The 26596-nt window shown below is 45.4% G+C and overlaps 3 protein-coding genes across 11 annotated transcripts in view; 1 reads left to right on the top strand and 2 right to left on the bottom strand.

Annotated features, from left to right (window-relative positions):
* MFSD11 (major facilitator superfamily domain containing 11) overlaps positions 1 to 14024 on the bottom strand; it is a 33999-nt gene extending 19975 nt beyond the window's left edge. For 2 of the 5 annotated variants that reach the window (XM_010342378.3, XM_010342379.3), the window contains exons 1-8: positions 13929 to 14024; positions 13359 to 13414; positions 11064 to 11171; positions 10068 to 10147; positions 9849 to 9945; positions 8713 to 8771; positions 8014 to 8158; positions 2008 to 2048 (exon numbers count right to left, since the gene is read on the bottom strand). In XM_010342378.3, the coding sequence (XP_010340680.1) occupies positions 2008 to 2048; positions 8014 to 8158; positions 8713 to 8771; positions 9849 to 9945; positions 10068 to 10147; positions 11064 to 11171; positions 13359 to 13414; positions 13929 to 14024 (682 nt within the window). Of the gene's footprint in view, positions 1 to 2007; positions 2049 to 8013; positions 8159 to 8712; positions 8772 to 9848; positions 9946 to 10067; positions 10188 to 11063; positions 11172 to 13358; positions 13415 to 13928 lie in introns of all 5 variants that reach the window. The other 3 variants (XM_010342382.3, XM_074389006.1, XM_074389007.1) reach the window with 3 other exon arrangements.
* On the bottom strand, positions 14021 to 26558 carry METTL23 (methyltransferase 23, arginine). Of its 2 annotated transcripts, XM_074389009.1 has the most exons (6): positions 26201 to 26558; positions 22232 to 22336; positions 19186 to 19423; positions 19026 to 19110; positions 14408 to 18875; positions 14021 to 14099 (listed from the first exon to the last, which is right to left on the bottom strand). In XM_074389009.1, the coding sequence occupies exons 2-5, from the start codon at positions 22313 to 22315 to the stop codon at positions 18704 to 18706; spliced, it is 579 nt and encodes a 192-aa protein (XP_074245110.1). In that variant the 5' UTR covers positions 22316 to 22336; positions 26201 to 26558; the 3' UTR covers positions 14021 to 14099; positions 14408 to 18703. The 2 variants fall into 2 exon arrangements, with proteins under 2 accessions (XP_074245110.1, XP_010340675.3); XM_010342373.3 differs by lacking the exons at positions 22232 to 22336; positions 26201 to 26558 and adding an exon at positions 21548 to 21667.
* Positions 15232 to 18913, top strand: SRSF2 (serine and arginine rich splicing factor 2). 4 transcript variants are annotated; one of them, XR_005581329.2, is made up of 4 exons: positions 15232 to 15593; positions 15918 to 16228; positions 16502 to 16605; positions 17243 to 18913. XR_005581329.2 is itself a non-coding variant. In XM_039475808.2 (3 exons), exons 1-2 carry the CDS (start codon positions 15232 to 15234, stop codon positions 16219 to 16221), a joined length of 666 nt encoding a protein of 221 aa, XP_039331742.1. In that variant the 3' UTR covers positions 16222 to 16228; positions 17243 to 18913. The 4 variants fall into 4 exon arrangements, 2 of the variants coding, with proteins under 2 accessions (XP_039331742.1, XP_074245109.1); XR_012514724.1 differs by having other exon boundaries at positions 15918 to 17344; positions 17842 to 18913; XM_039475808.2 differs by lacking the exon at positions 16502 to 16605.
* Positions 26559 to 26596: the final 38 nt, after the last annotated feature.

Genomic DNA, 26596 nt, shown 5'->3' with positions numbered 1-26596 from the left:
CTCTACTAAAAAATGCAAAAGTTAGCTGGGCGTGGTGATACATGCCTGTATTCCCAGCTACTTGGGAGGCTGAAGCAGGTAAATCACTTGAACCTGGGAGGTAGAGATTGCAGTGAGCCAAGATCGAGCCATTGCACTCCAGCCTGGGCAACTGTTGCCCAGGCTGGAGTGCAATGGTGTGATCTTGGCTCACTGCAACCAAGTATACTGTTTTATGTATGTATATACACATAATATATATATACATACATAAAACTATGAATCTATTCTTGAAACAATGTACTACGTGTGTAAGGCTCAGACTCCCATGCCCACAGGCCCTTTCTTAAAAAAGCTGCAGACATTCCTGGTCAAGAGTTGACATGATTTGTGTCATCTGAGTCAGGCCATGGCTGATTAGATCACGAATTTGCACTCTAGCCTGAGGCAAACTACAAACTAATCACAGGTACTCTATGGCCATAAGGTCCATATGTCACAAAGGCCCTGTGGCCTACAATAGGCTTAATGAATACACATGGCCCCAAAAGGCTGCTCCCTTATGGAGAATAATTGTACCAGTCAGATTCTCTCTCCTGGGAAGACAAAGAAGCTGAGAGAGTCTTACACAGAAACAAAAGGAACTCACTGAAAGTTTCTGAAGGAAACTGTGAGAATCTGACTCAAATCTCAACTCAGCCACCTATTAACTGGTTGACCTTAGGTAAACTACTTAATTTCCATTTTTTTTTTTTTTTTTGAGAGATAGTCTCACTCTGTCTCCCAGGCTGGAGTGCAGTAGCACGATTTCAGCTCACTGCAACTTCTGCCTCCTGGGTTCAAGTGATTCTCCTGCCTCAGTCTTCCGAGTAGCTAGGACCACAGGTGCGCGTCACCATGCCTAATTTTGTATTTTTAGTAGAGACGGGGTTTTGCCATGTTGGCCATGCTGGTCTTGAACTCCTGACCTCAAGTGATCCACCGACCTCAGCGTCCCAAAGTGCTGGGATTACAGGTGTGAGCCACCATGCCTGGCTCCTAAATTATTTCTCTAAGCCTCAGTTTTCTGTTCTATAAAACTGAGACAATGATAGGTGTACATTATATAATACTCGTAGAATTGTGAGAATTACACAGAGTGAAAAACATAGGCTGGGTGTGATGGCTCACACCTGTAATACCAGCACTTTGGGAGGCCGAGATGGGCAGATCATAAGACTCTGTCTCAAAAAAACCAAACTAAAACAAAAGAAAACAAAAAACCATAAAGATACTCCAAGAATGTTATGAAGTTGTCAGGAAGAAAAAAAAAACAAAGAATTCAGCAGAGTCTCTGGCCAGGAAGACTTCTCAATGTAGGAATATGATTGTTCGTACTACCTTTTAGGCCACTGGAGCTACTGCTTTGCTCCAAGGAGTAGCAAGCAATCTGCATCTTTTTTTTTTTTTTTTTTTTTTTGAGATGAAGTCTCCCTCTGTCACCATGCTGGAATGTAGTGGTGCAATCTCGGTTCAAGAGATTCTCCTGCCTCAGTCTCCTGAGTAGCTGGGACTACAGACGCACGCCACCACGCCCAGCTAATTTTTTGTACTTTCAGTAGAGACGGGGTTTCGCCATGCTGGCCAGGCTGTTCTCGAACTCCTGACCTCAGGTGACCTGCCTGGCTTGGCCTCCGAAAGTGCTGGGATTACAGGCATGTGCCACCACACCCGGCCACAATCTGCTCCTAATTACCCTGCAAAACTCCCAGGAGACTCTCAACTCCAGGAGAACCTGACTGCTCTGCAGCCTCTTCCTGCGTCCCTCACACACCTGGGTGGGTGGACAGTCATATCATCATCCATCCCTCACAACCCCCATGTTAGAGAGATGTTTATAAGGAAGACCAATATATTTCAGAGCAGCATACCTGGAAAAATGCAAACCCTGGGGTGTCATCAATCCAAAGTTACCAGGGGAAAGGGGAAAGGCAAATGCTGAAGCTGTTCCTGAACAGTTCTTGGATTTCAGATACAGAAAATACTTACTAAAAGCATCTACTGCCTTTGTCAGATTGTTCTGGGCAGACCTGAAAACATAAAATAAAATAAAGTATTTTTCCTTTTGGAAAAAAAAAAAAAAAAAACAACAGAACAAAAGTATGATCACATTTTCATTTAAGTGTGTAAAAACCCTGTCTTCTACCAAGTCTGAGGTACATTTCCAGGGACCCAAAAGCTCCTTGCCCCAGGTGTCCCTTCATGGCTGCACCCTTGCTCCAGGTGTTTAAAATCCCACCTGGGTGTCTCTCTATTAACTATGGAAGACGATTCTTTGAGATTATACTTATTGTATATGTTTATGCACATCTTTTTCAGTAATACTTCAGGCAGTACAGAAATACCCTTTATCCTGTTGCTTTTGTTTTTTATTTTTTTTGAGATAGGGTCTCTTCCGTCTCCCAAGCTAGAGTGCAGTGATGTGATCTTGGCTCACTGCGATCCCCTCCTCGTAGGCTCAAGCAATCCTCCCACCAGCAATCCTCCCACCTCAGCCTCCTAAGTAGCTGGGATTACAGGTGTACACCACTACACCCAGCTAATTTTTTGTAATTTTGGTAGAAGTGGGGGCCTCACCATGTTGCCCAGGCTGGTCTTGAATTCCTGAGCTCAAGTGACCCCCCTGCCTCAGCATCCCAAAGTACTGAGATTACAGGTATAAGCCACCACACCCAACCTATCCTGTTACCTACAAACTGTAGAAATAATCTGTGAGTACTCGATTTTCCACCACCTTTACTATGAAAAAGTTCTTTGGCGTTAAAACTCATCAGAGACTTTTGTTGTTACTGTCTGCATCCTGAGAGGTGGTTGCTTTGGATGTGGATCATGAAGGCTTTCTTGAAGTTAGCTTTCATTCATGTCCTTGCTGCTATGACTGTTTTGGTATTGAGAACCAAGAGACTTTGGCAGGTACTGTACTCTCAATTGGCTTCACATCAAAATTCAAGCATTGATGGGTGACGACTGCTATGTGCTTTCTGATGAGGTGTTTTTGGGAACTGGATATCCTGTAACCAACGTGTGACAAGATTTTTATACGTTACATGTTTTTACACCAACAGTGACATCAAATCTCAGGTTTTAAAAGGGAAGGTTATTTTTCAATCTATACTAATGTTTACCTCAGGAACATTTCCAAGATAAGGATTCATACCTATCTCCTGCCCTGCTAAGAGAGGTGGGTTTTCATCGCAACCTGCAATTTCATTTATCCATACAAGGCAGGTAGGTCAAATCACTGGCTTGGGCAGGGCATGGTGGCTCATGCCTGGAATCCCAAAACTTTGGGAGGCCGAGGCAGGCTGATCACTTGAGGGCAGATTACTTGAGATCAGGAGTTTGAGACCAGCCTGGCCAACACGATGAAACCCCATGTCTACTAAAAATATTTTAAAAATAAGCTGGGTGTGGTGGTACACCCCTGTAACCCCAGCTACTCAGGAGGCTGAGACATGAGAATCGCTTGAATCTGGGAGGCAGAGGTTGCAGTGAGCTGACATCTGGCCACTGCACTCCTGCCTGGGCGAGACTCCATCTCAGAAAAAAAAAAAAAATCCCTGACTTTTCCAGCGTACTGAGACTACTGCCAAAACACTATCCAATGCTTGAAATCATGCTCCAAAGCTTAAAACATATTTTTCTTATTCAACCACCAAGACTGATGAAGTCAAGGAAGTACCTAACATTAGATCACTGTACATCCTATGCCTCATTTTCTCTGCAATGGGAAACGGAAGTGGGCTATATAATGTGATATACAGAGCAACTGCAGCTATCTGAGGACTGAGCAACAACATGCCTAAGCTACGACAATCCTGACAACGGCAGACTTCTTATTGATACCGTGTGCTTTTATTCATCTGCAATGTTAATAAAGCAGACTTTTCCTTTTATGATTCCTTTTGAGAAATAAGTTTTTAATTATACTAGAATCATATTCAATAAAACTCTGCAGAACCATGAGTGCCCTTCTTGTGACAAGGCTGGGACACACGATCATCTACTGGTTGGAACAAGGGCTTTAAAGTCAGAGGCCTGGCTTGGCCGCTAATTAGTTATGTGATTTTAGACAAGTGACTTCATTTCTCCAAGTATTTCCTCATTCAAAAAAAAAAATTATTCTACTTATACCCTCAACAGCTTCTAATCGCACTAAGAAAACGCAAACCTCCTTACCTTGGCTTACATAATCTGACCCTGCCTACTGCATCCACTTCCTTCTTGGAGTCCAGAGCCCACCACACCCTTCCCACTGCCTGGCTTTGGCCAAGGCCACCTGCTGACCTTCATGTCTCACTAGCCAGGTCTCAGGGAGCCACCCTATTCTCCACCCCACTGTCCCCCTTTCAGTCTTCCTAACGTTCACTTTGCTATTTTCTTACATGTGTACTGTCTACCACTCCTTCTAAAATTAAGTTCCATAAGAACAGGGACTTATCTGTCTTGTTCACTCCTATATTTCTCAGGCATAGAAGAGGACTGCCACAAGTCAGTGCTATTTGTAGAACAAAGACACAGAACCTCCAAATTTAGGAGATGATTCAGGAGGAGAGAATGCTACAAAGGCTGAGCAGTATTTCTAGAAGTGTGCCTGCTCAAGTTACAGAACCCCTCATCCACCTCCCCAAACTGGCAGTTTCTTGAAAACAGGGATGGGTGGCATTCGTCCTCTAGGACCAACACCAAGCATGTGCTGACGGAATGGGGCTCAGTTTTTGTTGAATTTGTGGTATGCATCTTCACAGACTCATTCTCCAATAACTACTGGTTTGTGCTTTAAAAGAAAATGTTTCACCATGTTGCCCAGGCTGGTCTCAAACCCCTGAGCTCAAACAATCCACCTGCCTTGGCCTCCTAAAGTGTTAGAATTACAGGTGTGAGCTACTATGCCTGGTCATAGCCACAGATGTTCCTAATGGGACCTACCTAGAATGATGAATCCTTCTCAGAAGGTTTAGAATTTACTTTGCCTAGACCTGAGGAATCATTATCTATGGCAGCTATCCTCATGTAATATATTCTTAAATAATAAGACTTGAAAGTTGAAATTAGCCACGCATGGGAGCACACACCTGTGATCCCAGCTACTGAGGATGCTGAGGCAAGAGAATCTCTTGAACCCAGGAGGCAGATGTTGCAGTGAGCCCAGATCACACCACTGCATTCCAGCCTGGGTGACAGAGCAAGACTTCACCTCAAAAAAAAAAAAAAAGTTGAAAGCTACAGAACAAATGTTGTATTAGGAGGCATGAACACAACATTCATCTCCTTGTACACCTCCAACAAAGCAGTTGGCTGACTAGGTACATTGTCAATGAGCAGTAATATTTTGAGAGTCTTTTCTTCTGAGCAGTAGGTCTCAACAGTGGGTTTAAAATATTCACTAAACCAGGCCAGGCATGGTAGCTCATTCCTGTAATCCCAGCACTTTGGGAGGCTAAGGTGGGCAGACTGCCTGAGGTCAAGAGTTTGAGACCAGCCTGCCTAACATGGTAAAACTCTATCTCTACTAAAAATACAAAAAGTAGCTGGGCATGGTGGTGCACATCTGTAGTCCCAGCTACCTGGGAGGCTGAGGCAGGAGAATAGCCTGAACCCAGAGAGTGGAGGTTGCATTGAGCTGAGATCACACCAACACACTCCAGCCTGGGCAACAGGGTAAGACTCTGTCTCTCTCTCTCCCTCTCTCTCTCTCTCTATATATATATATATATATTTTTTTTTCCCAATAAATAATGCTGTAAACAAATGTGCTTCCAACCAGGCTTTGTCATTCCATTTCTAGAGACCAGGAAGAGTAGCTTTAGCATGATTCTTAAGGGCCACAGGATTTCTGGAATGGTAAATAAGCATTGGCTTCAACTTAAAGTCATTAGCTGCATTAGCCCTTAACAAAAGTTGGCCTGTTCCTTGAAGGTTTGAAGCCAGGCGTTAATTTCTCTCTAACTATAAAATTCCTAGATGGCATCTTCTAATGTAAGCCTGTTTGGTCTACACTGAAAACCTGTGTTTAGTGCAGCTACCTTCGTCCATTATAATAGCCAGATCTTCTGATAACTTGCTGCAGCTTCTTCATCAGCATTTGCTGTTTCACCTTGCACTTTCATGTCATGGAGATGGTTTCTTCCCTTGATCCTCATGAACCAACTTCTGCTAGCTTCAAATTTTTCTTCTAAAGATTCCTCACGTCTCTCAGCCTTCACAGAATTGAAGAGAGGACCTTGCTGTGGATTAGGCTTCACAGAATGTTGTGGCTGGTTTATCTTCTAACCAAACCACTAAAACTTTCTCTATCAGCAATAAGGCTCTTTCGCTTTCTTATCATTCATGTGTTCCCTGGAGTAGTAGCTCTTTTGACTCCCTTCAAAAACTTCACCTTTGCATTCACAACTTGGCTGTTTGGCACAAGAGGCATAGCTTTTGCCTATCTCAGCTTTCCATATGTCTTCCTTGCTAAGCTTAGTCATTTCTTGATTAGCCATTAGCCAGGCGTGGTGGTAGGTCCCTGTAATCCCAGCTACTTGAGAGGCTGAGGCAGGAGAATTGCTTGAACCTGGGAGGCAGAGGTTGCAGTGAGCTGAGATTGGGCCACTGCTCTCCAGCCTGGGTGACAGAGCAAGACTCCATCTCTAAATAAATGAATAAATAGAGATAGGCATCTGTTCCTTTCACTTTAACACATAGAGGCCATTGTAGGGTCATTAATTGGCCTAATTTCAATATTGCTGTGTCTCAGGAGAAGAGGGAGAGAGATAGGGGAATGGCCTGCAGTGGAACCATCCATAACATAGCATATCAGAACACACATAACATTTATCAATTAAGTTCACCACCTTATATGGATGCGGTTTGTGGTGCCCCAAAACAACTGCAATCAGTAATGAAAGATTACTGATCACAGATCACCATGACGGATATTATAAGAATGAAAAAGTCTGAAGTATTGTGAGAATGGCCAAAGTGAACAGAGAGACACAAAGAAGGCATATGCTGTTGGAAAAGTGGCAGCGACAGACTTGCTCAATGCAGGGCGGCCACAAGCCTTCAATCTGTACAAAACCCATGATCTGTGAAGCACATTAAAGAGCAAGAAGGTGGGGCATGGCAGCATATCCAGACCAAAGCGCCGCCTCGTTTCTGCTTCACACAAACTTACTGCAAATCCTGGGCATCTAAAGCTCCTATGACTGGAGAATTTCAGGCCCTTTCTGGATTACAAAGTCAGCATGGGATGCTCAATGCAAAAGTTTTAACAATAGATAAAATGCTGTAAGGCAATCTCTACAGTTTATCAATTCACAAACAAAGCAAAACAAGTGTGGCAGAGATTAACTTCTCATCTCTCCTTCCTCAAATCTGAATGATACTGCAGATCACTTACCTGTCACGCTTACACAGTGTCACCTGCAACTGAAATGTGCTTAGGTAATTTTTAGAAAACACAGGGCTGTACACTCATTCTCCCATTTGGACCACTCTGGGGAAAACCACCTGTGTAAGTCAGTTCAAGAGCTGGATGCTGTAAACAACAGCCTAGTTATAACCAGGGTTCATCTGTGACAACCATCACTAGCCCTGCCACTCACTCATACCACAAGAACAGGAAAACTTTAGAGCTGGATCACAGAAACAGTAACCAAGGTCAACACTGCCTTCTATTTCCTTGCCCATGAAAACACATGGATTGAGTTAGAAAGCGGAGGCCTAGAGACGTGATAGGGATTGCTGCCACTGTCCAGGGTCACACACGCACAGCAGTGGCAAGGCCAGGAATAGACTCAAATCCCCTGTGCACCTTTGCACCACCCCCCTTCCCCTGGTAACCATTTTGCTTCCTTTCTCGCAGTTCCTCCTTTATTTTCTTCCTTTTCTTGCCTGTGGTGACCTACAGAGAGTATCGGCTATCAGTTAGGGCTAAATAGTTGGCAGTCTCTACACTAGATCTACTCAAAATCTATTTTAAAATAAAATGGAATGTTTCCAGCATCTTACTCGTTGACTTCCATGTCCTGATCATCAGAAGATTCATCTTCTCCTAGGACATTTTCAGAATCTGGTTTCCGAATGAGAAAGAACAGAACTGTCCCCACAAGGCTAATCACTGTTAGGGCGATAAACACTGTTCGCCGGTCACTCTCTAAGGAGAAAAAGAAGAAACTAGATAGTATCAACCAAACAATTCCAGAATTAGTGTCAGAGTACAAGGGTTGCTTATAACTGTCAACGCACTTCCTTGTTACATTTTCACTTTAATCCATCAGTCAAAACTCAGGACAAGGAGATAAACGGGATATCTTCACCTTTGTCTTTCAGTTAGAGAAACATGAATAAGCCAAAGAAAAACAGCACAAGAGCTTAATTGCCTTCTTTTAATCGAAGAAGGGTACAGACAAAACTGAGCATTTAAGTCTTCTGACAACTGTAGTATACTCATACTCAGTACACGTGTATACTCGTGCCCAGCATAACCTTCCCTCATACTTTGGATGCCACTTAAAGCTTAGGCATAAACTGCAACCTAGTTTAATAATATAAACCAAGGAAAAGGCTTATGAAAATCTAAAGTCTGAGAGAACTTGAGGTGTCAGGGTTCATGAAAACAATACTTGAATAAAGCAACAATGAGTATTTCTGTATAACTCCTATTATGCTTTGAACATATCTGAATAAAGCAAAGTGAATAAAACAAACCTGATATCTGAGTTTTCCCTTGCCAGGCAAAATATATGTAGAGATTTCCAAAGAACAAGCTGGGGGAAGAAAAGAGAGGAGAGGATGTTGGGAAATTATTTTAATATTTAAGGTTTTTAAAAAATAATTATTCCCATTATTTGTTGCAAGACAGAGAGAACACAATTTTTCTTTTTGAGATGGAGTCTCCCTCTGTCGCCCAGGCTGAAGTGCAGTGGCATGATCTTGGCTCACTACAACCTCTGTATTCTGGTTTCAAGACATTTTCCTGCCTCAGCCTCCTGAATGGCTGGGATTACAGGCGCCCACCACTACGCCCGCTAATATTTGTAGTTTTAGTAGAGATGGGGTTTCACCATGTTGGTCAGGCTGGTCTCAAACTCCCGTCTTCATGATCCACGTGCCTCAGCCTCCCAAAGTGCTGGGATTACAAGTGTGACCCCCTGTGCCCAGCAGGATGTCATTTTTAAAGTATCTACCTGTGCTGGGTCATTTAAAAGTATCAACTCATCTGGACTCTGATAAACTTAACTGACCCAGATGGAATTCAGCCTCCTTCCATGTGACAGTAACCTGATTCAGAGACACCCTTCAGAGAAGACTTGACTCACTTTGAAACATGTGATTTATTGCAACTCTGGAAATGACTCCCTGGAAACAAGCTTAAGCTAAATTTTAAAGAATCTATTTCTAAAAATCCATGATTTAGTTATCTGCATCTAATCAAATACTTTCTTTAGCATACTTTCCTAGAGAAAGAATCATCCACTTACACTAGAGTTTCTTGATATATAACTCTTAAAATGCAACATTTGCATTTGTTAAGCCTTGTCAAGGCCAAAATTTGAGGCATGATTCATGAGGGTAATTCCTAGGAAAGATTCCTGAAATTACGGCTGGTTTTGCCTTCTTCTTAAGAAAATGTTAATGCTATATTCAGTATTGGTATAAATAGTCCTGGGTAGCTGGTGAGCCACCATGCCCAGTTGTAATTCTATAAAATTTTGTATCATATCACATTCAACTAGAACTTAAGTAATGTAACATGGAAGATCCAAATTGTCAACCAGAGACCTAAAAAATGGCATGACAAAAACAAAATCAAAGGAAAGACTGAACTTCAAAAAGATAATTACCTAGACTGCAGGAGTGCCCAGAAAATCCCACTGTTTCTCCCAATGGTGTGCTCATCGGAATTTATTGTCAGGCAGTTTCCTTGTGCTGTCCAAAGCACTAAAATTCAAACCAAAAGTTTATCAAGGGAAAGATATTCACTTAGCATTACATACGAAACACAAATGATACCTTTAGGCCCCAGAAAAGAAAACAGAGAAGTTAAAAATCAAAACGCTTACCAGCAGCTGCAATTCCAATGAAAACAGAGGCTGTGTAGAAGGACCATGGGAAAGGCTGGATAAAAACGGCAATGTACATGCTAAAATATAACAGGTCAAGGTATTATAGTCAAACGATACCTGAAACAGAATGCCAATTATGCCTTCTAGGAATCAGTTCTGAGATTCTCTTCTTTTAAAACTCAACCTGTAAAGGATCACTCCAGTTTTGAAAAAAGGGACACAATCAACTTTCTCATTTCTTAATCAATTATTTTTTTTGAAACAGGGTCTCTCTACATTGCCTAGACTGGAGTGCAGTGGCACCATCACAGCTCACTGCAACCTCCACCTCCCAGGCTCAAGTCTTCCTCCCACCTCAGCCTCGAAAGTAGCTGGGACTACAGGCATGTGCCACCACACCCAGCTAATTTTTTCTCTTTTTGTTAGAGACAGGGTTTCACCATATTGCCCAGGCTGGTCTCGAACCCCTGGGCTCAAGCGATCCTCCGCTCAAGCAATACCTCAGCCTCCCAAAGTGTTGGGATTTACAGGTGTAAGCCACTGAGTCTGGCCCGTAATATATTATTTCAAATTTGTAAAATCAGACATTTTACAGGTTTGCAGTGTCCTTTGCGAAAAGCTTAGCACGTTATGGAACCACAGTTCTAGAATTCAGTGAAACATTTAGTTATTTCAGACATGATTTCGAATCCCCAATTATCTTCAGTCAACTGACAGAAAGTCAGATTATTTCATGGAATGTTCTTTTCAACCCTCATGGAAAGAGACTTTTGGATACTATTTTTATTAACAGTAAAATAAAAGCAAATACACATACATACCATCACATTAGAATATGATATCCCTGAGCAACAAGTACTGGGCCAGAATTCCTAAAATAGCACCTCTATTCTATTCGGCTCAAGCCTATAAATTATTGTGAAAAATTTACTACCTACTTGAAAGATCCTGACAAGTGTTCTAATTAAATAAGTGAAAGATGACACTACTCACCTGTAAAATAAACCACTGGCAAACATAGAGAGTTGAGGTCCTACAATGGCCACCACTGACGGTGTAATCAAATTTGAGGCAGAGAACACTCCATAGATAATTGCCATGCTGCACACATTAATACACAAACGGAAGAAAAAAAAAAAAGAACAAAGCCCTTGTATGCTGTGTCACTTTTTTAAAAAAATTTTTTTAATTGCCTTTTAGGTTTTGGTGTACATGTGAAGAACATGCAAGATTGTTGCACAGGTACACACATGGCAGTGTGGTTTGCTGCCTTCCTCCCCATCACCTATATCTGGCATTTCTCCCCATGCTGTCTCTCCCCAACTCCCCACCCCCCGCTGTCCCTCCCCTATTCCCCCCCCAACAGACCACTGTGTCACTTTTTAAAATCCATTTGTGTTTGTAGATTTTACAATAAGAAGTCATATTCTTTAGTCAGAATTTATGATAATTATATAACTAAACTTAACACCATATAAAAGTTTTCATTTGTACAAAACATTGAAGTCCCATCAGCAGTGTCTTGAGATCAGTTTGTCTACAGCAATACATTTTTTACGTACTGCTAAGTCATAATAACAGGCACTACGCCAAGTACTTATATACATGCTTTCTCTTTTAATCCTAACAGCTCTAGGAAGAAGATATTGTCATTATCCTCATGTTAGAGAAAAGAAAAAGGAAATACAGTGGGGTTAAGTAATTTGCCAAAAGTCCGCCTGGGTGGCTGGTGAATGTCAAGCCAGGACTGCATGACTCCAGAGGCCCTAGTCCACCAATCTGCTCTGCAAACTTAGCCTACAACTCCTGGCAGCTCTGTGACATTTCTCTGCTATAAATAACAAGTGCAGAGTTACAACTTGCTTAAGCCAGAATTTATTTAACACAACCTAATGGTCTCACTTGAACATTACTCAGTTACTATCGACCGAGCCTTAGTACATTGTCTTGTACAAAGTGTGATTAAAACCATTTCAAGGGCCCTGACTGAATTCATTTACTAGGCACTATTCATAAATCCAAAGTAAATTATTCTTTGGCTTTTATGAATCTCTCCAATATCAAATGTCTTTCTGTATTTGTTCTTTAGAATACATATGAAGACAAAGCAGTACAAAAAGCTGTGCTATTAATCACTTAGAAAAATGAACAGTAACATTCCTCCATTCTCAAATGTTATATACAAGGCTTAGGACAGGTAATGAAGAACAAAGTAAGAGTTATGGGTTTGTGGGGGTGAATGGGGGTGCCATGACCCAATCTCTAACTCTAGAGAAATGAACTTGTTTCTATAGCTCAGCGTAGACATTCCACGATATATATTTCAAAACATGTTGTACACAATAAATACATGCAATTTTCATTTGTCAATTAAACAAATCTAACTTTAAAAAAGAAAAACCTATTTGTGTTTCTATACGTGTACATATTACATTCTCAGCTCCAATCACAAGGTTCTACTGACTTGTGAAGGTCTTTTTTTTCTTTTTTTTTTTTTTTTTTGAGATGGAGTCTTGTTTTGTTGCCTACACTGGAGTGCAGTGGCGCGATCTCAGCTTACCGCGCGATCGCAGCTTACCGCAACCTCCACCTCCTGAGTTCAAACAATTCTCCTGCCTCAGCCTCCAGAGTAGTTGGGATTACAGGCATGCGCCACCACACCTAATTTTTTCGTATTTTTAGCAGAGACAGGGTTTCATCATATTGGCCATGCTAGTCTCGAACTCCCAATCTTGGGATCGACCCGCCTTGGCCTTCCAAAGTGCTGGGATTACAGGTGCAAGCCACTGCCTCAGGTCTTTTCATTTTACCCATCAGTAAAACTGGGGCTAAACACTTCACCCAAAATCTTAAAGTTCCCAACATAAGCATATTAATCGTTATGAAACTACAAAAACAGAAGGACCAAATGTTTCAAGAATCACAACATGTTCTGCTTCGGACAGGGCAATTCTAACCATAACAATAGTAGACTGCTTATTCAATGCCATGCACTATGCCAAGTGCCTTACATGCATTTTCTGAGCTGGGAAATTGGGCTCACGGAAACACTTGCCTAAGATAACAACGGAACACCTTGTGAAATGAGGATTTCAAATCTAGTGTCTAATTCCACAGAAAACATAAACTCATCAGCTTTCTTCTATTACGTTCTCCCAGTCTAGGTACTGAGAAGAGAAAAATGCAGTCACCACTAATTCAGTCACAGTATTCTATGGCTGGTGATTCTGACGGGATTTAAGCAACTTCTGTTAAACATAAAGCAAAACTAATCATGCGGTACGATACCTGGTATATCCACTGCCGTGAAAATCTGTGCTATTTAAGCTCCTGATGACAGTTTGCTGTGTGGAAGATAAAACTAATCAAGGAAAACGGTTTGCAGTCTCCCTCCCCCCACCTTGGGAAGTGTGACTCCCAAGTACTCAAAAAGCAAAGTAAAAGCTCTATACTTAATACTGAAGTCCATTAGGAGGAAAGAAAAAAGACAACAGAATTGGAGAAGGCAAACCAATGACAGGGAGTGGGAGAGGAAAGCCAGGTCCAGCCACGCCTCGGGTTTCCTCCCTTAACCACCCAACTGCTAAGGAAGAGCTTCATACAGACAAGAAATAAAGTAACTAGGTCAACATCCAAACCCCTAATCAAACCAGGTAAACGGTAATGCATAACTCTCCCCCCCACATGGGAGGAATATCTGACGTAAAACATCAAACCTAATAAAAAATGAGGAAGCCTGGGTGGGAAAAATAAAAGATGCAATTTAAGCGCGCTATTCGATATCATGAACGTTTATTATCGTTTCTGGAATGCATGATGCCGGGCACTTCAAAGGAAGGAGGACAGGTTCCAACTCACCGCCACATTTCCACAAGTTTGAAAGGCAGTGAACATAAACATAAAGGCCACTCCTAGTATGATGATGTTGAAAAGCTTTTTAGATTCCGGGGACATGGTGGCTCAGCTCCGCCGGAGGTCAGCAGCAGCCCAGGGCGGTCCGCTCTCGTCGGGGCGAAGCCACTGACAATCCTGGGGGAAGAAACGAGATGGTGAGCGGAGAAGGCGGGCGCCGCAGCCAGCAGCCAGGCTGTCAACTTCCAGTTCGTGAATCGGAATCCCGGGTTTAGGGCGAAGTTCTCCCCACCGGCATTTAGGCCATTCCTAAGATCCGATTTGATACGGAAGAGCACAACCCTCGGAGGAGCGCCAAGAATGTAGCCGTTCCAGGTTGAGGGGCCGGCGAAGGGGACGAAGGGGCCAAGAGCGAGCCGCAGCAGCCCAGCCCGCGCGGCCCCGCCCTCCCCGCCTGATTCACAGCGCTCAGGCGACCCGGTCACCTGACCGCAGCCGCGGCGCCGGCCGCTCGGCCCGCTGGGAAACGTAGTCCCGGGTGGCCCAGCAGGCGCAGGTGCTCCGCAGACACTCCCCGCCGACAGGACGCAGAGCTGGCCGAGCTCGCTGGCTCTGGCGCAACTGGGTGAGGAAGCGGACCCTGGCAAAGAGTAATCGGGAACTGCTGGATGGGGCCGAGACACGACGCAGCGGAGTCTGAGGAGGCCGGGGTCACAGGGAGAGGGAAATACGGGCAGAAGCACCCTTTTGACAGAGGCAGGACTGAGGGCTGGGGGCTGAGCAGAAAAGCTGCGTGCACTTGGCCTATTGGCATGAAAAGAAGGCGGGCCCTAGAGGGGAAGCACCTCCTCTTCCTCCTGCCCGAGCGCTGTCGTCCGGCCTCCCAGGCGGAAAGAGCGTTTCGCGGGCTTTCCAACTGCCCGCTAATTCCGCTCCCCCTCCCTCCAGCAGTGACTCCGCGCTTTTCGGCCCGCCCGCCGAGCTGTGCGCAGGCGCGTCGGGCACGGGCTGGGCACGCGGCGGAGACGTTGCAAAACGCGGCGCGGCGGCCCAATCAGAGGGTTTCATTTCCGGGTGGCGCGGGCGCCATTTTGTGAGGCGGGATATAAAAAGGCGCTGGGTCCCGCCGCCCGCCCAGTTGTTGCTGAGGTGCGCTCGCCAATAAAGGTCGTCTGTGCCGTTTTCCCGCAAGGCCTTCCCGGCGTCCCCACGCGGAAGGCAACCGCCAGACGAGAGACGCGGCGTCGCGCCGCCCGGAGCCGCAGAAGCCGGCGCCAGTCCGCGGGGCTCCCGGCCGCCTCCCAGAGCCATGAGCTACGGCCGCCCCCCTCCCGACGTGGAGGGGATGACCTCCCTCAAGGTGGACAACCTGACCTACCGCACCTCGCCCGACACGCTGAGGCGCGTCTTCGAGAAGTACGGGCGCGTCGGCGACGTGTACATCCCGCGGGACCGCTACACCAAGGAGTCCCGCGGCTTCGCCTTCGTCCGCTTCCACGACAAGCGCGACGCCGAGGACGCCATGGACGCCATGGACGGGGCTGTGCTGGACGGCCGCGAGCTGCGGGTGCAGATGGCGCGCTACGGCCGCCCCCCGGACTCGCACCACAGCCGCCGGGGACCGCCGCCCCGCAGATACGGAGGCGGAGGCTACGGACGCCGGAGCCGCAGGTGAGCCGGGCCGGGGCGCCGCGGGGGGCGGGGCGCGGCGCGCGGGAGGCCCGGGGGCCTCACAAAGGTCCGCGGCGAAGCACGTGGGGCGGGGCGGGGCGGGGCGGGGCGGGGGCGCACGCGGCTCCTCGCGACCCTGGGCCGCCCCGCGCGCTTCCGCCCCCTGCGACCCGGGTGTGGGCGGCGCGGGGCGCAGGACCCCGCCTCGCGGCTGGGGAAATGGCGTCTGGCGGCGAGATAATGGCGGCCTGGGCGGGAGCGCGCGGGCGGGGCCGGCCCCGCCGCCTGGAGTTAACCCCGCCGTGCTGCTCGTCCCGCCTGCAGCCCTAGGCGGCGTCGCCGCAGCCGATCCCGGAGTCGGAGCCGGTCCAGGTCCCGCAGCCGATCTCGCTACAGCCGCTCCAAGTCTCGGTCGCGCACTCGCTCGCGCTCTCGGTCGACCTCCAAGTCTAGATCCGCGCGAAGGTCCAAGTCCAAGTCCTCGTCGGTCTCCAGATCTCGCTCGCGGTCCAGGTCCCGATCTCGGTCCCGGAGTCCTCCCCCCGTGTCCAAGAGGGAATCCAAATCCAGGTCGCGATCCAAGAGTCCCCCTAAGTCGCCTGAAGAGGAAGGAGCGGTGTCCTCTTAAGAAAAAGGTAACGACTGGGAATCCGAGACACAACCCTCACTCATGAATGGGATTTAGGGCAGGTCTTTTGAGCCGTGTTAATGTAAGAATGACTCCTAATGTTAGGAGTGCTGCTCTGAGGTTACTCGCCTTTGGGAGTGATACTGAAGAGGGGTCTGCAGGAAGGATGTGTATGAAGCTTAGATAATAATGGCTGTTTCGTAAACTGTTTGAGACCTATTAATGAAAATGACTATTTCTTGCTGTTTTTATCCAACGTCTGCATTTTCCCCCTTTAAAGCTGCGGTCTCCTGTTTGATAAAAGAATATTGGCCAGTATTGCAGATTTTAACTGATTTGGCTGATCCTCCAGGGACCAGTTTCTGTGGGCGTGTATTGGAGCAGGTTTGTCTTTAAATGTTAAAGATGCACTATCCTCTTAGAGAAAAACGTTCAGTTCAACTATTGTTGTACTGACTGGGACTTCATATTCTAATGGATGTGGCAAACGAATTGCAATAAGAAGCAGTGAACTTTTGGAACCCCAAAGAAAGATTACAGGTATCGCACTGGGTGGGGAAAGGATAGTGTGTCTTTAACTCTCAAATTGTTTGGTCCTATTTTTTAAAAAGGAAAGGGCCCTAAGTAGCTCAGATAATAAAGTATTATTCTCAGTTGCCAGATGTTTCATTTGAAACAACTTTTCTTAATAAAATATAGACCAATTCTCTGATTTCGAGTTGTTTTTGTTTGGATACAGCCCCCTTTTTTTTTTTTTTTTTTTTCTTTTTTTCTTTTTTTTTTTTTCCTCCCCCTTACTCTTCACCTTGGTTATTTGGCCAGGAATACGTAAATTCAAACTTGTACCTGTTCATGGTAGCCTTTGTGAAATTTTCCTAATTGGGCCTTTAAAAAACATGGCTGGGTGGAACATTTCTGTACCCTACTCGTTTCACCAGAGCCTTAGTAAGTACATGCCTGAAACTGAAACCATGTGCACTTTAATGGAAGGTAAGCTGAACTTCTTTCTTTTCAAACCTAGATGTATCGGCAAGCAGTATAAATGGAGTACTTGGGGGAAAAGGACCACAGACTCAGTCCATCTAAGAAGAGTCCTTGGAACAAGCAACTGGCTATTGAAAAGGTTATTTTGTAACATTTGTCTAACTTTTTACTTGTTTAAGCTTTGCCCCAGTTGGCAAACTTCATTTTATGTGCCATTTTGTTGCTGTTATTCAAATTTCTTGTAATTTAGTGAGGTGAACGACTTCAGATTTCATTATTGGATTTGGATATTTGAGGTAAAATTTCATTTTGTTATATAGTGCTGACTTTTTTTGTTTGAAATTGAACAGATTGGTAACCTAATTTGTGGCCTCCTGACTTTTAAGGAAACGTATGCAGCCATTACACACAGCCTAAAGCTGTCAAGAGATTGACTCAGCATTGCCTTCATTCCTTAAAATTAAAAACCTACAAAAGTTGGTGTAAATTTGTATATGTTATTTACCTTCAGGTCTAAATGGTAATCTGAACCCAAATTTGTATAAAGACTTTTCAGGTGAAAAGACTTGATTTTTTGAAACAATTGTTTATCAAACACAATTCTAATCTCTTCTCTTATGTATTTTTGTGCACTAGGCGCAGTTGTGTAGCAGTTGAGTAATGCTGGTTAGCTGTTAAGGTGGCGTGTTGCAGTGCAGAGTGCTTGGCTGTTTCCTGTTTTCTCCTGATTGCTCCTGTGTAAAGATGCCTTGTCGTGCAGAAACAAATGGCTGTCCAGTTTATTAAAATGCCTGACAACTGCACTTCCAGTCACCCGGGCCTTGCATATAAATAACGGAGCATACAGTGAGCACATCTAGCTGATGATAAATACACCTTTTTTTCTCCTCCCCCCCAAAATGGTAAATCTGATCATATCTATATGTATGAACTTAACATGGAAAATGTTAAGAAAATGGTTGTAACTTTGTAAGTACTTACAACATGGTGTATCTTTTTGCTTATGAATATTCTGTACTATAACCATTGTTTCTGTAGTTTAATTAAAACATTTTCTTGGTGTTAGCTTTTCTCAGAATATGTCTTGGTTTTTTCTCCCCCCCGTTTATTTGAAAGACCTATGCAATTGTTCTGTGATTATTGCTGACTGCAGAGTATGGAAGTAGAATGTTGGTGCCTATGATTTCCTAAGTTAAAGTGGAAATGCCAGTTGAATACCCGAAATCAATGCTTTAAGGTGGCACTTTGCTTGAGGTTGTGATACCCCTTTATCAACCTAATTTATATCCTATTTAATGATTAAGGAACAATCCAAGTACTTCTAATAAGTATTTTAATTTTTGTTTCATATGAGTTAACGTGTTGTCTAGGTGACACCAAAATCTAAGGCCAACAGACTTGACCACCTTCAGACCAACTGCATTCTCAAGCTGAAGTGGTCTGATCCTAGTCTGTGCCAGGTTGCTCATCAGTATTGATACCCTCCCAAAACAGCTTGTTAGGTATTCAGACTGTCCTTTGCAAACGAAATGACCAGCATTTCAACTGTATGTCTTCCTGGAAGGGCAGATTCTGCTATATCTTCTTTGTCTGCATCAAAAGACTTCAGAGGAATATGGACACATTTCATATCCCATTTGTAGAGCAAAGCTTCAAGTGACCAGTCAGCACTTAAAAAAATTGTAATAAATTTGTTTTTTTAAAATCATGCCTTTCTGTTTTGCTTCAGATATTTTATTCTTATATTATGTATTGCATGGGGCAGGGTAGAGTAAGGCTTAAGTTACATTCAAAAGTAAGCTAGGGTTAGCCATACTTACCTTCTAACTTGATAAGTAGACCACAATTGGACCTTGGGGTTCTTATGCATCAAAAAGTATATTGTAGTTAAAATATCTTCAAAATCTGAGGAGAAAGGATTTATGAATACTTTCCTATAGCATCACTGGCCAAATGTCCTATTGAGCCAAAAAAGTTTACCTTCTGGTTCAAAGAACACATCAGATGCAAGGATAATATCTTGTGGTGGTAGAGCCAGAAGATCCCAAGATATATGACCCCATGTTATTCCTACCACTTGGAGCTGGGGCAGGTTATTCATTTGACAGCTTTGCCGACAGACTTCTAGACAGTGAGGCAGTTCTGAGCTGTCTGATAGTATTACTTCTGCACCACATTTTGCAGCCAAAATTCCTGGAAGGCTCACTCCAGCTCCAATCTAGTAACAAGTTATAAAAGATGGCATTTCACACACTTGGAACTGCAAAGAAATGGGAATCTTAGTAGTTTTTCATTATATCCTTTTTCTAGCTCAGTCACCCAGGCTGGAATGCAGTGGTTCCATCTCAGCTCACTACAACCTCCGCCTTCTGGGTTCAAGCCATTGTGCTGCCTCGGCCTCCCAAGCAGCTGGGACTACAGGTGTGTGCCACCATGCCCAACTAGTTTTTGTATTTTTAGTAGAGATGAAGTTTTTACCACATTGGCTAGGCTGGTCTTGAACTCCTGACCTCAAGTGATCTGCCCACCTCAGTTTCCCAAAGTGGTGGAATTACAGGCATGAGCCACAGCACTTGGCCTGATGTTCACTTGTTAGCACATCTATAGTTGATTGTTCTTATGTAGCTAAAACCTAACAGGTTTGCAACATGGGCTTTTAAAGTGGCAAGATGCTTTGTGGACACTAAGAAATAATACTAAGAAACGCCTTCTTGGTAGTAACAAAAGCTTCCCATTTTTCAATTAAAGGATGGGCATAGGCCGGGCGCGGTGGCTCAAGCCTGTAATCCCAGCACTTTGGGAGGCCGAGGCGGGTGGATCACGAGGTCAAGAGATCGAGACCATCCTGGTCAACATGGTGAAACCCCGTCTCTACTAAAAATACAAAGAACTAGCTGGGCATGGTGGCGCGTGCCTGTAATCCCAGCTACTCAGGAGGCTGAGGCAGGAGAATTGCCTGAACCCAGGAGGCAGAGATTGCGGTGAGCCGAGAGCGCGCCATTGCACTCCAGCCTGGGCAACAAGAGTGAAACTCCGTCTCAAAAAAAAAAATAATAAATAAGAATGGGCATAGAGATTATTCTGGGTGCCTAACAATTACTACTAAGGCCAGAAGTGTGTGCCAAGTCCTACCCTTCATTTATGTGGCATAGTAAAAGGAGTGGGAGGTTTATATCGAGCTTCTGGTCTGTCTACTTAGGTGTGGAAGTCTATGTGATAAAATTGATTTTTTTCCAACCCTTCAGCAGTCTGAAGCCAGGTAGTGAGGTAAGGAGAGTGGGATACATTTTTATACTAATCTCAACGTTTCCAAAAATGGAAAGGGCTATGGTCTGAGTGTTTGTATCCACCCAAAATTCACATGTTCAAATCCTAATACCCATATTAGGTGGGCCAATGGGAGGCAATTAGATGAGAGCAGAGTTCTCATGATCAGTGCCATTATAAAAGACTCCGGAGAGCTGCCTTGCTGCTTTTCTTCACTTGAGAACATGGAGGGCACGGTCTGAACCAGAATTCTGGCCCTCACCAAGACACTGAATCTCTAAGGACTTTGATCCTGGAACTTCACTGCCTCCAGAACTGAGACACAAATTTCTTTTTTTATTTTTTTTCCAGGCTGTAGTGCAGTGGTGTGATCTCAGCTCGCAGCAACCTCCGCCTCCCAGTTTCAAGCAATTCTGTCTCAGCCTCCTGAGTAGCTGGGACTACAGGTGCGCACCACCATGCCTGACTAATTTTTGTATTTTTAGTAGAGACAGGGTTTCAGCATGTTGGCCAGGATGGTCTCGATCTCTTGACCTCAAGTGACCCACCCGCCTCAGCCTCCAAGTGCTGAGATTACAGGCGTGAGCCACCACACCCAGCCTATTTTTTTTTTTTTTTAAATTTTTGAGATGGAGTCTTGCTCTCTCACCCAGACTGGTGTGCAGTGGTGCGATCTTGACTCACTCCAACCTCCACCTCCCGGGTTCAAGCATTTCTTCCTCAGCCTCCTGAGTAGCTGGGACTACAGACGTGTGCCACCAAGATTTTACCATGTTTGCCAGGCTGGTCTTGAACTCCTGACAGGTGATCCACCCACCTTGGCCTCCCAAGCCGTGAGCCACTGCGCCCAGCCAGAGACACAAATTTCTGTTATTTATAAGCCACTCGTTATATGGTGTTTTGTTCCATCAACCTGAATGTTAAAAGCGCTGCAGTTATTCGCTGGGCGTGGTGGCTCATGCTTGTAATCCCAGCACTTTGGGAGGCTGAGGTGGGTGGATCACAAGGTCAGGAGATCAAGACCATCCTGGCCAACATGGTAAAACCCTACCTCTACTAAAAATATAAAAATTACCTGGGCATAGTAGTGCATGCCTGTAATCCCAGCTACTCAGGAGGCTGAGGCAGGAGAATCGCTTCAATCAGGGAGTTGGAGGTTGCAGAGTGAGCCGAGATCATGCCACTTCACTCCAGCCTGGTGACAGAGCGAGATTCTTTAAAAAAAAAAAAAAAAAAAAAAAAAAAAAAAGCACTGCAGTTGTAAAGCCTGCGTGACACTGCTGGCCATGGAAGGCAGTTCAGGGGCTCCATCTAGAATAGCGGTCAGCAAACTGCAAAGGGCTAGAGAGTAAATATTTTAGGCTTTGTGGTCTACCTACTGTCTCTGTCACATTTTTTTCTTAGAGACAGGGTCTCACTATTTTGCCTAGGCTGGTATCAAACTACTGGGCTCAAGCAATCTTCCCACCACAACCTTCCAGAGTACTAGGATTACAGGTGTGAGCCATCACACCCAGCATGTTTTTAAAAAATCTTTTACTTCATTAAACAAAAACACTTTTTAAATTAAAAAAAGTTCCAAGATAATCTCTACCTTAAGACAAAAACAAAACATTCTTAGCTCACAGACCTTACAAACTAGCTAAATTAACCCCGATTTAAAAATATGTAACAAAAGCTAATAACAAGCATACATACATGTAAACTTAACATATTTGAACATAACCCAGAATTCTGGAAACTTCACAGGGACTTGTACCTCTAAGATGGCCTTGCCTGGCAGAGATCTTCTGTGAAACCAAAGGTACTGGGCCAGGACCACAGCACAGGGCCAAACATACATTCCATACTGGAGATGCAGGATCTGAAAAGAATTTTTTTCTGTCACAAATAATTTATCTGCTGGAAGTTGGAATCATTTCTACAGCAATTTCTGTCAGGCATTAGCATCCATTACAAAAATAGCAGCCATGCTTACCAGTCCCCGACCTCTGGGGATGTAAAACCACAATGCAATATGATAAGCACTCTTTTTTTTTTTTTTTTTTTTTGAGAAGGAGTTTCGCTCTTGTTACCCAGGCTGGAGTGCAATGGCGCAATCTCGGCTCACCGCAACCTCCGCCTCCTGGGTTCAGGCAATTCTCCTGCCTCAGCCTCCTGAGGAGCTGGGATTACAGGCACGTGCCACCATGCCCAGCTAATTTTTTGTATTTTTAGTAGAGACGGGGTTTCACCATGTTGACCAGGTTGGTCTCGATCTCTCGACCTTGTGATCCACCCGCCTCGGCCTCCCAAAGTGCTGGGATTACAGGCTTGAGCCACCGCGCCCGGCATGATAAGCACTCTTGATGGCACTCTTCATTCAACAAGCACTTCTAGTGTCTGAGTATCAGGGACCATTCTTAGACTGGGGATGTAGCTCTCCCTGATCACATATTGTACTCTAGAGACAGGCAATGAGTAAGCAAACAAGATCTTTATAGTCAGGGACAATGCTACAAAGCTAAACAGGGTGACGTAAGAGCGTAACAGGCAGTGGGGGTGAGTACAGGTGGCTGCTCTTAATTCAGGCAAAGGCTCTGAATGAAGAAAGTCCTCAGTGGCTAATCAAACTGGGGAGTAGGGAAGGGGGCAGATAGGAATGGAAGCTGGAGGCATGGTTGTGCAGTGCATGCAAGTGGAGGTCAGAAGACAGGGACCAGACCTGTGGGGTCCTGTCAGCCCCAGACGTTTAGATTGTATTCTAAGTGCAACATGAAGATATGGGAGGGGTTTAGGCACAAACATAACTTGGTGTGTTAATAGGAAGTGGTGTGGTCCTAGGAAGACACCCTAGAAGTATGAGTCCAGCTGAATCCTGAGTTAGGCAGGCAGGCAGCACACAAGCCTTTGGAAACGCCTAGAATCATAAGAGCATGGTATTCGGCGAGGAAATGAGCTGGCCTGGGTCCAATCTCTAGATTTGTAATTTACTAGCTATGTGACCTCAAGACAAGTTACTTAGCATATCAGTGCTTCCATTTCCTCAACTGCAAAATACTGTCTCAATAGAGTTTTCGGAAAAATTCAACGCAAACTTAGGACAGTGCCAAACACAAAGCACTCAAAGGTAGCAATTAAACTGCAAAACATGTCTTTCTGTCCTCTGGAGCAAAGGGTGTCCTGGTGGGGTGTTAGAAAAAGAAGCTGAACAGGTGAAAGTACCAAAGGTGGCCGGGCACAGTGGCTCAAGCCTGTAATCCCAGCACTTTGGGAGGCTGAGGCGGGCGGATCACAAGGTCAAGAGATCGAGACCATCCTGATCAACATGGTGAAACCCCGTCTCTACTAAAAATACAAAAATTAGCTGGGCATGGTGGCACGTGCCTGTCATCCCAGCTACTCAGGAGGCTGAGGCAGGAGAATTGCCTGAACCCAGGAGGCGGAGGTTGCGGTGAGCCGAGATCGCGCCATTGCACTCCAGCCTGGGTAACAAGAGCGAAACTCTGTCTCAAAAAAAAAGAAAGAAAGAAAAAGAAAGTATCAAAGGTGAAGGAACTGAGATCCAAACGTAATCAATTCATTAAAAACATAAATGGCTAACATATGCTAGGCACTGTTCTAAGTGCAGGGGTACAGGATGAGCAGGTAAAATTGCCTTGACCAGAGGATAGAGTTGTGCAGATTTGGGTGTAAAGAAAAGAGGCTTCTAGGCTGGGTGTGGTGGCTCACGCCTATAATCCCAGCACTTTGGGAGGCTTAGGCAGGCAGATCACCTGAGGTCAGGAGTTCGAGACCAGCCTGGGCAACAAGGTGAGACCCTGTCTCTACTAAAAATACAAAAAATTAGCCAGCCACTCAGGAGGCGGAGGCGGGAGAATCGCTTAAACCTGGGAGGCAGAAGTAGCAGTGAGCCGAGATTATGCCACTGCACTCCAGCCTGGGCTGGAGACTTCCTTTCAAAAAAAAAAAAAGAGGCTTCTATTCTCTTTGGGGATATAAAAGGCAAATCATCACCCCCAACATTTAGGAAGAAACACAGTGTATTTAAACATGAAGCCAAATTGGGTGTGGTTTCAGCTACTCAAAAGGCTGAGAGGATCACTTATGCCCCGGAGGTTGGGGTTGCAGTGAGCCCACCACTGCACTCCAGGCCTGGGCAATAGAGCAAGCCTCTGTATCACCAAAAAAAAAAAAAAAAGATAAGCTGTTTAGAGACTATCAAGTGAAGCTATTTGGAGTCTGTATCATATCAGAAATAGCAGCCACTCCTTTTTTTTTTTTTTTTTTTGACATGATCTTGCTCTATTGCTCATGCCTGAGTGCAGTGGCCTGATCACAGCTCACAGCAGCCTCGACCTTTTTCGGCTTAACCAATTCTCCCACTTCAGCCTCCCCAGTAGCTGGGACTAAAGGCACACACCACGATGCCTAATTTTTCTGTTTTTTGTCAAGACGTAGTATCACTATGTTGCCCAGGTTGGTCTTGAACTCCTGGGCCCAAGCAATCCTCTAGCCTAGGCCTCCCAAAGTGTTGGGATTACAAGCATGAGTCAAAAAATAAAATACAAAAAAAAAAAAAAATTAAAATTAATTTAAAAAAAAAATAAACACGAGAATGTGTGCCTGCTCACTGCCCCCCCTTCTTTTTTTGGAGCGGAGTATCTCGTTCTGTCAGCCAGGCTGGAGTGCGTAGCGCGATCTCGGCTCACTGCAACCTCCACCTCCCAGGTTCAAGCGATTCTCCTGCTCCAGCCTCCCGAGTATCTGTGCCTACAGACACCCGCCGCCACCACCACCGACTAAATCTTTTTTGTAATTACTTAGTAGAGACGGGGTTTCACCACGTTGGCCAGGATGGTCTTGATCTCCAGACCTCGTGATTCGCTTGCCTCGGCCTCCCAAACAGCTGAGATTACAGGTGTGAGCCCCTGCACCAGCCCACTCCACCCCTTTAACTTCTCTCAAGCTTTTTCTTTAGCATGGGACATGCCTCACAGGCTGCTGTTAAAACTAAGTTAAACACCGCAACGTGAAAGTGCTTTGAAAAACCGGAGACAGGCAGGGCATGGTGGCTCACTCCTGTAATCCCAGCACTTGGGCAGGCGGGAAGTTCACCTGAACCTGGGAGATGGAGGTTAGTGAGCTATGATCACGCCACTGCACTCCAGCCTGGGCGCCAGAGCGAAACAGTGTTTCAAGAAAAAAGTAGTAATTATTGAGAGCTTTTGGGCAGCTGTGAGCTTAGAGGACGAAGCCAGTGCCAACTCAAGAAACTTTATTTGGGGACTAAATAACACTGGAATCACTGGTCCAAAAACTCACAAAACTGTGTGCGATAAGGATGCATCAAGAAACCCATGGACAAGATGAAAAGCATTAGAGGTCAAGAAAGTCATTTTTCTGGCAGGAAAGATTCGATGTGCAGAAAGCCGGCCCGGCGGCTCACGCCTGTGATCCTAGCACTTTGGAAGGCCGAGGCGGGAGGATCACTTAAGCTTATAGTTCGAGACCAGCCTGACCAGCATAGTGACCGGGGTCACTTCATGGCAGGGTCTCCAAAATTCTTACTGAGAGACATTTAATCCACTGAAGGGGTTCATATCCGACATTTTTGCTCTGGGGGCCAACCTAAAGCAGGAAGCTGCGCAGTTGAGCGTCCGAACCCCCGTCCCTCAGGATCCCAGCCAAGTCAGCCGATAACCGCTCCTGTCCTCAGGCGCCTCCCGGCGGGTGCTGCGACACGCACCTGCGGAACGTGGACCTCCAGCACGGCCCCCTCGGATCCCGGGCCCGGCTCCTCCGAGAATCGAAAGCGCTGGGCCTGGACCCTCTGCTCTCGGAAACCGTGGTCGCTCGGGGGGGCATCGGTGGGCCCCGAGCCGGCGGGAGACTGCGGAGGGCTCCGGGCTGCCAGGCTGCGCGAGAGGGAGGCTCCGGGCCACGTGGCTCTAGCCCCTGACCGCAAGAACGGGAAGGCCCAGCTCCGGAGATAATCCGGCCGCACTGCAAGCGAAGAAAGCGCGGAGTTAACCGAAGGAAACTCAGAAGCGCAAGGAAACTCAGACACGCAAGACCGGCAACGGGCGGTCGGCGCAGCAGGAAGTGATGCGCGCCGCGACAGCGCGCAGGAGGGGCGCGGCGG

This window comes from Saimiri boliviensis, chromosome 17 (assembly GCF_048565385.1).
Source record: "Saimiri boliviensis isolate mSaiBol1 chromosome 17, mSaiBol1.pri, whole genome shotgun sequence".
NCBI classification, from domain to species: domain Eukaryota; kingdom Metazoa; phylum Chordata; class Mammalia; order Primates; family Cebidae; genus Saimiri; species Saimiri boliviensis.
This window is presented reverse-complemented; position numbering and strand designations above follow the sequence as displayed.

Coding starts and splice junctions, on each gene's coding strand:
- SRSF2 (XM_039475808.2), top strand. CDS start 15,232: ATGAGCTACGGCCGCCCCCCTCCCGACGTGGAGGGGATGACCTCCCTC. Junction 15,594..15,917: donor TACGGACGCCGGAGCCGCAG/GTGAGCCGGGCC, acceptor TCCCGCCTGCAG/CCCTAGGCGGCGTCGCCGCA.
- METTL23 (XM_074389009.1), bottom strand. CDS start 22,315: ATGTATGTTTGGCCCTGTGCTGTGGTCCTGGCCCAGTACCTTTGGTTT. Junction 19,424..22,231: donor CAGGCAAGGCCATCTTAGAG/GTACAAGTCCCT, acceptor ACTTGTTACTAG/ATTGGAGCTGGAGTGAGCCT. Junction 18,876..19,025: donor TCTACTTATCAAGTTAGAAG/GTAAGTATGGCT, acceptor AATTTTTTTAAG/TGCTGACTGGTCACTTGAAG.